This window comes from Aythya marila (genome assembly GCF_965140915.1).
Source record: "Aythya marila genome assembly, chromosome: 5".
Lineage (NCBI taxonomy): Eukaryota > Metazoa > Chordata > Aves > Anseriformes > Anatidae > Aythya > Aythya marila.
Window position 1 is genome coordinate 43777887 of NC_139046.1, and position 12186 is coordinate 43790072.

At 42.2% G+C, this 12186-nt stretch overlaps 1 protein-coding gene across 12 annotated transcripts in view; it reads right to left on the reverse strand.

The window, feature by feature from the left end:
* HECTD1 (HECT domain E3 ubiquitin protein ligase 1) overlaps positions 1-11911 on the reverse strand; it is a 65256-nt gene extending 53345 nt beyond the window's left edge. For 11 of the 12 annotated variants that reach the window (XM_082761320.1, XM_082761322.1, XM_082761330.1 and 8 more), the window contains exons 1-2: positions 11261-11414; positions 8944-9235 (exon numbers count right to left, since the gene is read on the reverse strand). In XM_082761320.1, coding sequence (XP_082617446.1) covers positions 8944-9083 — 140 coding nt within the window. In that variant the 5' untranslated portion in view covers positions 9084-9235; positions 11261-11414. Of the gene's footprint in view, positions 1-8943; positions 9236-11260; positions 11415-11791 lie in introns of those variants that run through there. The other variant, XM_082761323.1, reaches the window with a different exon arrangement.
* Between the last annotated feature and the right edge of the window lie 275 nt (positions 11912-12186).

The following is a 12186-nucleotide window of genomic DNA, read 5'->3' on the forward strand; positions in this document are numbered from 1 at the left end:
GTATCAACCAAAACCCACAGAAGAGTAATCAAGATCACCCGTAAGAGAACTGCCTGCACACCTTCACTGCCCGCACGTAGTCCTCTGGGCCCATTTCTGATACATACTTGGCATTGTTTTCTTATAGCGCTGTCACAGAAGCAATAAATCCCAGAAAACTTTCACATTTCAGACTTTAGAAACACCAAGCTATGATTAGAATTTATAATTATAAAATACTTTTTCTCTACTCTTAACTGCAATCAGGCCAGTAAAGCTAGAGTTAACAGCTCCATCCAGTATCTATTCCTGCAGAAACTCCATATTAATATAAATTAAATTAATTTAGGATTCAAATCTGACATTTAGAAACACTTTCAAACTTCCTTTTATGGCTAAATAAAGAACAGCTCAGCTGCAGCATCTCTCAAGCCTCCTGTATTCTGGCATGCTTTTTGCTAATTTTGTGCAGGTGTTGGCAAACACGCAGGTATTCCCACAAACTCAATGTATCGTTTTGGCCTCCTGGTTCTCCCATATAGAAGGGGTGTGAACACAAGAACAGGAAGACAAAAAAAAAAAAAAAAAAAAGAAATATCATGTAGAAATATTATGTAGAAAATTATGAGAAAGCATCAACTGGACATTGCATTTCCAACCTTCTGACTTTCTTCAGTAAAGCCAAGTGGAACAATTTTATTTAATAAGCAAACACACAAATCAGCGAGGCCGAGGTGATGCCAGCTTTCGAAGAGACAACATGCTGTCAGTCAGATCTTACCTTCATGGTAAGGACTAGCTTTTATGAGTTGCACAGGCAGCAGAAGATGCTCTCTCACAACACAAAGTAGCGAGTACCTTGCAGTGTACCATTACAAAAAAAGACAGCCACCACCACCACCGTAGTTAAACAAGTACACCTCTGTGCGTACTTCAGCAGTGGTATGACAGACAGCTGTACCCTGTTTTGAGAGCTTGCTGTTAGGGGGAACGCATTTAAATACTCTACTACACATTCAATCAATATCAACTGGGTAAGGTGAAAAAAAAGCTACAAGAAGACAGCTTCCACAAGGTAAATTCTCAAGGAATAGCTTTGCTCTAGAATGTGTTGGGTTATATTTTGCATTTTTCAGTATCTCGTGAAAGACATGCCATGCCTCAGGGTAGTAATCCGTTCTGTAAATATTTTGCTGAAACGTGGTCCACCCTGGCTGAATAAATTCAAGAATTTACAGATACTTCTACGTGGTTTTCACTGGGAGCAATCTCAACTGCGCAAACAGATAACAGCTCAAGTACACATTTCATTTGTAAATATTTCAAAATGAAATGAGCAATTAAAGCATAAAGTATGATTTTCTGAATGTGCCTAAATATGGACATCTCCCTGCTGGCTTCTGATGGATTTCCAGGTACTCAAAAGGAGAACTGCCTTAAACTAAAACTGCACTCAAATAATTTTGAAGTGTGCATCTATCACAAAAAAAAAAAAAAAAAAAGCACAAAGTTCCTCGTTTTCCTACAGTTTTTAAACAGATGCTGTATTCACACAAAACTCAAAAGCAAAGCACACTAAGCCTGAAGTAACGCCATTAATATAAACTATTTTAATTGAAATCAAAAGAAAAAGTAATGAACTTCACAGTGCCACAGAGAACTGAAATAGCTAGTCAGAGCTAACCGGGGTGATTTTGCGTTGTATCCATTAGAAACCTTTCCCATTAAGCGCTCTCCAAGTAGCCTTGTGAAAGTTACCAACTCACAGGCAGATTTTAGTCCTTGAGTATCGGATCCAGATGATATTTGCATACAGCCAGTCTTACACAAGAAATCTTCCATTTCCCCATTATCAACCTTCTGAAAACCCATGTAGGCCATGCCTCGTAAGTACCCTCTTCAGAAGAGGCCAATATTGAAAATAATTTACTAGTACAGTCATCCAAGAAAGGATGTCATCTATTTCAAAGTGGTCTCATCCAATCTATTAGGACATGGAAACCTTTAAGACAGTAAGTTATTGAATTTTTTAAAATTCTGCACCCATCTCCTGTGCAGTGGCTGCAAGAACAGATCACTTTAATTTTACCTCTCACACAAAAAAGCAGAACAAAAAGATCATAGAATCATAGAATATCCTGAGTTGGAAGGGACCCTTAAGGATCATCAAGTCCAACTCTTGACACCGCACAGGTCTACCCAAAAGTTCAGACCATGTGCCTAAGTTCACAGTCCAATCTCTTCTTAAATTCAGACAGGCTCGGTGCAGTGACCACTTCCCTGGGCAGCCTGTTCCAGTGTGCAACCACCCTCTCTGTGAAGAACCCCCTCCTGACATCCAGCCTAAATTTCCCCTGCCTCAGCTTAACCCCGTTCCCGCGGGTCCTGTCACTAGTGTTAATGGAGAAAAGGTCTCCTGCCTCTTGACAACCCCTTGCGAGGAAGTTGTAGACTGTGATGAGGTCCCCCCTCAGCCTCCTCTTCTCCAGGCTGAACAGGCCCAGTGACCTCAGCCGTTCCTCGTACGTCTTCCCCTCAAGGCCTTTCACCATCTTCGTAGCCCTCCTCTGGACACTCTCCAACAGTTTCATGTCCTTCCAACAGTTTCATGTCCTTATGATGAAGATGATACACTCAAATATGACAGTAATGATACTTTAAGGGGGAAAAACAGAAAAACTGGCAGACTAATAAATAACAGCAAAGACACTGTGATGAGTTATACAGAATTGTCAGGACTACTCAGGGGCACAGGCTCACTTCAACAAAATGTCTTTACATCACATTCAAATGCCACATTTCTGACCTTAATGTGGGTAACACATCAAGCCATACCTAAAAAGTGAGCAACCATATCCTGAAAGCAGTTCTGAAGGTAAGTAACCAAGACCAGGCTTCCACAACTTTTTGGAAACATCTAACTAAATGCTGGATAACTGCTAATGGTAAGAAACAGGTACTAACATAGACAGCACAGATGAAGCCAAGACCAGAAAATATTTCTAAAAAGTTTTGAAAATTGAAGAGCTGGAGAGGGGGAGTAAGATCAAGAGCTGACTAGACCCGTGTGTGCTAGTACATTCCCTGTAGCAATGGTTCCGACTGGTAACCCCAGAGGAAGAGAAGCACCAGCAACCCCTCACAGATCGCAGAAGCCCGGCCAATTCACATAGAAAAGGACAAGCAAAGTTCAGCAACAAAGGCAAGTGGCCAGTAGATGAGACAGTGAAACAGGGGGGTAAGCTCTTTGACCCGATGCATTTAAAATGAGGTAGGATGCCTTTCGAAGAGTGTTAAGTACGTGGTATGCCTCTGTCAAACGAAACGCTCGATTCAGGAACAACCAGGTAAAATACAGGGGCCTGTGACATGACAGAGGATGTCTATTTGGATGACCTAATCTTCTCTTCTTGCATCTGTAACCATTAAGATTCTCAAAATGACTAGACAAGGCCAATTAATCTCCATAATACCTGTGACTATGAGGCCATAATTCCCATTTTACAAAAAGAAAACAGAAAGAGGTTTGGGCGTTAAAACCCTTTACCATTGCAAAAACAGAAGAGAAAAACCCAAACCAACCAACAGCAAAACCCAGACAGACTTAGAAGTCAGAAATAATTCTAAACATTAAGCTGTAACACACTAACTCCCTGCAAAATACTGCACATCCCCTGCTGTGCCTGTGCTTTCCATCTCAGAAGGGCAATCTGCGGGGTGCTAGAGATTCCACCACATTCACATCCACCCGCAGAGCGAATAACTCCAGCACCAGCATTTCGCTGCTGCCACATCCTCTGAGGAAGGCAAAAAGTTACCAGGAACCACACAATTCTTGCCATTGTGAAGCTCACAAAATTACATTTATTGCGAGATACAGCCGCATCAGCCCAAACTAGTAATTCACTAACATAAACTTCACAAGGTTTAAGCAATGGACACTGGCACTCTATAGTTGACAGCAATGCTTGTCTCCATGCACTGATGGTTGCACTCCAGGAGAGGAAGAAAAACAAAACACACACATGAGAATGGGCTGACTGAAAACAAACAAAACCAGGCAAACCTGTAGCGGACACACATCATGAGTGATTTTTCAATCCACCTTAATACGGCTGATTGGTATGAGCTGCCCTCTCAGCCTGTTACTTTTATCATGACTGCTAAATCTGTTAAAGGGCACGTCACCGCTTTCTGAATTGCAAAAATGCTTGTAAAGCCAACACAAACATTAAAATAGGCCTGAAAACCAGCACTTCAGATTCCTATTCCTGTCTCTACAAGGACATTGCTTTTCTGTCTGCATGCAGTTCTGATTTACTGGAGCTATACATCTGCTTACTAAACAAAACTAGCACAAAGAATACTCAGCTCTTCTCCCATTTTGGAATTCTCTCCCCACTATGAAATACCAACCAAATTTGTTTTGTTTCTTTTTGGGGGGTTATGTTTCAAGCAAGCTAAAGTGAAATCATAATGAAGAAGCCTGTAGTTTTAGGCGATGAGGCTGAGGTAAAGATGAACTTTTCCACAGTATTTTACTACAGTCTCACTAGCGCATATCAAAATAATCTGGTTCACTAGAACTTCGTCTTACACTTAAGACGTGTTAGCATGACATGGCTGAGAGACACCTTTTCTCTAGTGAATATATACCTCAGTGAAGAACAGAGTTTAATGTAAGCTAAGTTAAAATAAATATATTTCACCTTAAAAACTAAACAGAAAGGATTTCTACTTTATACGTTAGAACCCTCAATTTTAATCCTTTGTGTAATTTTTGTTTATGTTTGTAAAATAGGCTGACAACTCTTGATACTTCATTGATGCCCCCATCTGTTAATGCTAAATATACGGAGATGTCTTCGGGCAGTGCCAAAACAGAAATTTCATCTGTTCAGTGTAGAAAAGGTTTTACTCAGGTTTCACTGTTTGTTATATCACTGCCTTGTTTTACAAGCTTTCATCAAAATTATAGAAAAAAATTAAATAACATCTTTCTTGATGAATACTTTTACTCTTGCATACAAAGATAGTAGCAGCACAAAGCCCAGATCTGAAGAGATCCCATTTTATTTTGCCCAAATAAAGTGAAAAAAACAGAGAGAGAAAAAGACAAGTTCACACACGTGGAGAAGGCCTCTATTAACAGTGTGAGACTGCAGCTAACAGTCTCTACAGGTCTTGGAAATTACCTTTAACAATTCAAACATTAAAACGCCCTTTCAGTAATTCTTATAAAAAATGAATATTTAAAACTCCTGTTAAAGTTGACTTAATAGCATATGGTTTAACTACAGTTTGGGACTAACACTTATAACCATGGTGAGTTTCTCAATTGCTTAGCAGAGCCGTTTCCATTCACTCATGAAGTTTCTGCAGTTCACACTACTGGCTGGTGCTGCTGTTAAAATGTTAGCCATTCTTCATGCTAAGTGACTAACAGTGGCTGTGACTCATTATCACCAGAAGATGAATATGCCACCAATTTTTTTAATGCTAATACATGAGTAACACTAAAAATAAGTTAATCAGATGTAATTTGTAAATGTGGGGAAAAGTAAAGAAACGTCAATTATTTGGCACCATTATCTGTTACTGGCTGCACACCCTCCAATCTGTTGTGATAGTGCTCGAACACTGAACAAACCACAGCATCACGCATCCAGGGCTAATTCCTTTTTTCTAACTTGGTCAGAAAAGACATTCAATATCCATTACTTTTGTACAGAGAAATCAAGTTTTAGAATATCCCATTTCATTGACAATGCTTCATTGACAATGACAATTGCAAAGAAACCCCATTACTTCACTGCAATAACGCAGTATTAGATTGCAAATCCATCTTTTCTCTTCTTTATATTTTATTTATGTAAGTTTGTGATTGTTCCTTGGTAAGCAAGACTGTGTATAATGCTACATAAAAGACACTGGTGAAATCATCTAGAAACAGTGCTGTGCTTCCAATGAAAAGGCGTAACATTCATGGCAATATTTTTCATGTGTCTGTTTCATAGCTTTGCCAGTCCTCACCATATGCAGCTTTTAATCACCAGATGTACCTGAGTAAAATTATGAGCTTTTTCTTTGCTAATGTCATAAGAGCAAAGCATTTCATATGTAAAAGATGACTAATAATTAGTAAGTCACTCCCATTGATCCCTGAAGAAACATGACTTTTTATTCTCCAACAAATTAACTATTTCAAAATTCCACCTTCCATCTCTGAGTTGCTGAATTCCACAGATTAGAGGTTTTCTTAAAGTTTTCTTAATCAAAATCATTAATAGCACTAAACAGTTCAAAGATCTTAAAAAAACATCTGCATGGCATACAAAACTCTGGGAATGCTCTCTCTGCTTCACAGAACAAAAAACATTGTAACGCCTTTTTAAAGACTGCTTTTCTTATCACCAGAAAAATACGTCTGCGTTATAAATCTTACATCCAGTGAAAGCATTTTCAAAATTAGTTCCTGAAAAAATGTGTTTGGCACCACTGCTGTCAAATGCTAAGTCTCCTATTTAGACAAGCCATAACTCCTTTAAAAAACATTACTGAAAAGCAACTTTAAAATCTTATATGGGCTTATTTTAGTTACACTCTCTCAACACATGACAATGTTGGGTTCTTGAACTCATTTGGAAAAGATCGAGATGATGTCTTGAAAAGAGTTTTTATTTCTTACAACGAGCTTCAAAATAAATTCACCTTGAAATGTAGGCTGTGACACAATCCACTGGAAAGTTCTCCACTGAAAAGTGGATAGCTTGCTCCACTTCTCCCTTATTTCCATTTCCATCTCCAGTGCTTATCAGTCACCTCTACACTCCGCTTTAATGCAATGTAACAGCAGAGAACTACCCACCTTCTTCGGTACATTTAAAGCGTAGCTTGCTCTTTTAGCAAGTTAGAGGCATCTAGTAAGCCCTGACACTGGCATGAAGCAAGTATGTTGCTGAGAGGAATTAAAATGGTGAGTGATGGTAAATGGAAAGCTGTAGCTCTTCCTTTGGAAGCGATGAGCTACCGTGTTAGCTCACCAAATACCATGGAACCATATATCCAGGGTCTTAACAGTGCCGATTAAAAGTAGCAGTTTGAACTTTACTATGAAAATGACACTAACAGGCATGAAACCTTACTAACTTTTTCCCAATTTACATTTTATTCTCTTCCTTTTTTTGTTCGAGGGAAACTTATATCAGCAAAAAAGATCAACAACTTAGAGGGCCAGTAAAATTAAATTATACTAAGATTCAAAACTAAAAATGCCAAATGGCATTTTAAATGTTTCTTCTTTCAGACATCAAAACTAATTTTAAACCACAACACTGCAATAATGGAGCATTCATTATATATCCTTTGAAAAAAAGCACTTGGACTATTGAATTCATTTATTTTGAGATTAAAGTCTGTTCCAAATAAAATGCACAAACCCCACAACTGTTTTATATTTTAAAAGTTGACATTTTGTTCTTGATTTCCAAATACACAAAAGATATCCTTACAAATGCTTATTCCCAAACTTCTACTTCTGTTCACCATGGAACATACACAAGTAGAAAGTTCACTTCAAAAGATCAGAAGAAAATCATTCTTAACTACCAGACTTTTTTATAGAGGCAAATTAATTTGTCACTAAATTAGCTTTCCCAAGGCTGGAAACAGAGTGCTTTATCAGTATCAGTGCTACAAGGGACAGATAGAGAAGTCAAACGCTAGAAGCCTTTTGTCTCTTTCAATTCCAAAATTTTACTCGTAAACTCTTCAAGGCCAAGGTCAACCAATTTCATATTCTAAAGCAGTGTACAAAACTTTGATCGCTGTTAAGCAACTGTTAGAAATCCTAGCTTTAGAGATGTATTAATTTTACACTTCTTGAAATAAAGGCAGTCACGAACAATAAATGACTTTTAGGAGAGAAGCCTGTGAAGTGTTGTCTTCTTCAGGGCTAAGCTCTCCAACAGTTACCTTCCTAAGTGCTCCTAAACCCACACTCCTATGAAGCAGGATAGATCAAAAAGGCACTAGCCGTATCACAAGATGCAAAAGAAAGGAAAGTGAGACTAATGGAGAAAAGATGGAAGAGAGATGCAAGAGGATCCAAATATGAAATGGGGAGGAGGAAAAAAATAATCACAGTTTAAGAGTTATTAGATTGAGGCTCAGATAAAGGAAGAGAATGGAAAGCATTAAAAAACCAACAAACAAACAAACATTCCCTTAGCTGCTGCTAAGTTTTAAAACCTTGACTGTTTACAGTGTTACTACCTCCCTTCCCTACTACTCTTGGGCCTCACAGGAAGTAGTGTAACAAACGCACAGCAACACCATTAAGTAACAGAAGTGGTTACATCAGCATTTTCTGCTGTGAGAAATGCAACTGAGAGCAAGGACGGATAGGAGGTGTGCAAGTGAGCTGAAAAAGAGGGTGGCACAAAGAGCAATGTTCTTCAAAGAATGGGCAAACTACTTTCATGAAGAGTGAAAGATATCTGTGACATTTTCAGATTTGCAGAGCTCAGGAAACTACCATATCTTGAGGTAAAGTGTTGCCAGAGTATGGATGCTTAAATTTGTATAAGCAATCGTTATTGTCTTAACATTAAAAAAAAAAAAAGCTTTTTCTCTACCAGAAAGAAAAAAAAAAGAACACCTTCCGGATCGCAATTCTGAATACATGTCTTTAAATTCAACGGCCAAATCATGCATCAGAAGAGGCACAGCAAATCCCTCTCATGACACTACATTTTTAACTAGAAAGCAGCACTTCACACCACATCAGCACATTTCAGTGATACATACTCAAATTTGGTCCTCAAAAACGTTTTCGAACCTGAAAGCTTCTCATGTTAAGAACATCAAATTTTTATGAATATTGAATGTTAAGAATGCTTAGTTTTATATACACCTACCCAGAGAGGAAAATAACATTCCATACAGAAAGACAAAATAACTTACGTCTCAAAACAGCGATCCACGTTGTCTGACATCAGAAGTAGCATGCAGAGCTGTTCCAGCGCTATTAGCTGCATATCCCTTTCATCTCCCTGCCCCATCTGCAGCCATTCCAGCAACGTGTCTGGGTCCACATCTGCCATGGTGTTTTGTTTTGTTTAAAAAAAAAAAGGAAAAAAGCCGCCTCTGCTTAAATTTAAAAGTACCAAAAATATCCTTTAATTGTTCAAGCCAGACAAACTCGAGTACAATTAATGTCTCTCTTCAGCCAGCCTCAGGCCTTCGCAGTTTTCACCTGGAAAAAATAAAATAAAAAATCTTCAGTCTTAGATTTGCTCCCCTCTAAAATGTATAGCATATTTCCAGGCTGCCATTAAGAAAAATTCTATGTATTTGACCAGCAATTATTTTTTTCAAGCTTTATACATGAGTAATCAACAATAAGTTTGTTCTACTTTATTAGAAATAAATTTCAAGTTCCAGTTGACAATTAAGCAAGACTTAAATCCTACTTTATTTATAGGATAACTCAAAATTTAAAATGTAAGTAGAAAAATTGTGCCTAACCCTTCTGTATGTTCTCATAGCTAATATAAAGACAAGTGGTGTTGACACGCCTATCCCCTTCCTCTTAATATCACGTCATAATAAAATGTGCTCAACTTTCTGAAAGATGAACTATCTGTTCATTCAAGTAAACATAGAAGGATGTCAAAAGTCTCATTTAAAATAAAAATCCACAATACAAAAAAAAAATTAGATGCACAACTAAAGACAAAGAATCTTTGCGAAACTTTTATGAATCCTTTAATCCTTTTAAATTGCATTACAACACAAGGAGAAGAAACTTTTTAAGTCAAAGAAGAAAAAAGGCCAATTTCAGGATCACTTCTATTTTCCAAACTTTTAAAGAAAAATATGTTGTAATTTGTAACTTTTTTAAAAATGCAGTGAATAATTAAAATAATTCATGTACATATAAGGGAAACAACATTATTTGTTGGCCCAGTGCCACAGTTGTACATGCAAGCTAAAGACCAAAAATGTCCCTTAAAAATGCTAGCAGACATTTTTGATCTACGTGGTTACTTTTCACTTCGTGTTTCACTAACAAACAGTCATGTTTGCCTCCCATGCCTAAGAACACAGCAAACATGGCCACTTTCGTATAAAAATTAGAACAAAGGTTACAAATCAACCTATCCAAATTAAACACATGAGGAAAAAGCAAAACAAAACTAACACAGCTTATAAAAAAAAAAAAAAAAAGAGAGAGAGAGAATTAGTTTACCAAAGTCACTGGCTAAATACAAAATGCTGGATAGGATCCTCACAAATTTGGGAGGAAGGGGAGAACAAGGGGGAAGGATCTCGGTCCGGACAAAGTCTGCCGCCTTGTTTACTTGCTGCTAATGAGTTAATAGTTAAAAAATAACTCCATCAAGGGCACATGAGGATTTACAAAAGTGAATCAGAAATTGGTATGACATGGAAAATGCTCCCTGAGTTAGCAGCGCTGTTTCGTCATACGTTAAAACCCCAAGACACGAGAAAATAAAAGTATGACAAACAGGACTTGGTACAATTCGCCAGCAGAAGACATTACAGATCCCCCGCCGCCTGCCTGCCTGCCACCACCTTCACTTTGTTACCGCCGCGGTCCCGGCAGCTCGCAAGCTGGCGTTCCGAGGGGCGCTCTCCGTGCCTGGAACAATGCCCCCGGCCCCGCGGGCTGCTGGCAGGCCACGCTCCCGGCCCAGCCTCACTTCAGGCCGCAGGAGCAGCCCGCGCGGTGGCTGCCGCACGTCTCCCTGACGCGATTAAACGATTAACTCCAAGGCGGGGGGGGGAGAGCAGCGAAGAAAGGGGGCAGGAGACAGGGGGAACACTACCCACCGAGGCGGCGGGAAGCGGGCCAAGTTCGGCAGGGGCACCTGCTGTTCCCCCCGCCGCCCCTGAGGCGCCCGGGGCGGAGGGGAACGAGCAGCCGACAGGGAGCCGGGCCGGGCCGGGAGAGAGGCCCCGGGTGCCCGCCCCAGAAGCGGGGCCAGGCCGCGGCGGGGCCTGCGCTGGGCCAGGCGGGCCGGGGCCGGGGCCGGACGAGGGGGGGCTTCCCGCGGCCTGCCCGGCGCGGCCCGCAGCCCTCCCGCCGCCCCTCGCAGCCGGGCTCACTCCGGGCCCCGCCGCCCCCCCCCCGGCCCGGGGCCTCCCGCCCCGCTCCCTCCCGGCCCCGCCGCCGGGCTCGAGTTGCCGTCGAGCCGCGGGCCTGGCGGGGTGACCCGGCCCGACGCCCCCCCCACCTCCCGGCCCCGCCGCTCACCTCGGCCTCCCGGAGCCCCTTCGCCCTCCTCAGCGCCGCGGGGAGGCGGGGGGACAGGCGAGGCGGCGGCAGCCCGAGCCCCGGCGCAGGCGGCAGGCAGCGGCATCCATGGCGCTCCGCCCGGCTCGGCAGCGGGGGAGGAGGGCGAAGGCGGCCGCGCCGCGGCCCCGGGGGAGGAGCTGGAGCTGGAGCCGGAGCCGGAGCCGGGGCCGGGGCCGGGGCCGGCCGCGCCGCTGGGGGCGCTGCGGGAGCGGGCCCGGCCCCGCCGAGGCCTCCTGGCTGGGCCGCCCCCCGCCGGGCTGCTCCCGGGCACGGCCGCCCCCCGCCGCCAGGAGCGGGAGCCGGGGCCCCGCGGGGCTGCCAGCGGCGTGCCCGCGCTCGGCCAAGGCCAGCAGGCCCGCCTGGCCTTTCCCTGCCGCACAGGGATTGTTTGGTTCCCCCCACCACCTCTTTTCTGTTTCCCAGTTGCAGAACATTTTCATCCGTGCCGTTTTTTTTTTCGTTAATTTCGTTAACTCCATAAAAACTTACTGTTAGGCTGCTGCCGCGCAGGGCCGGCTCTCCAAAACACTCGGGTCCACATCCAGCGCCTCCATTACAAGTGGCAACGAGGAGTGGGGTTAAACGTGGCAGTAATGGTCCTTCAGAGCACAAGTTGCGACTTGCCCTTGTCTTGTAGTGAATTTCAGCTACGCTGTTGGGTTGTGGCTCTTCTTGAGGTGGAAGATCCCCCGCGACACGTGCTGCGAAGAGGTACACGGCTATTTTGCATATTTTCAGGAAACGAAGCAAACTGCCATGTACCTGAAATGAAGGAGTGAAACTGTGAAGGATCTATAAAATAATTTCCTTCACTGTAGGCTCACATGTTTTTCCTGAGGAATTTAAGCCTATTAATATAAGTACAGTAAATAAGATTATTGTAC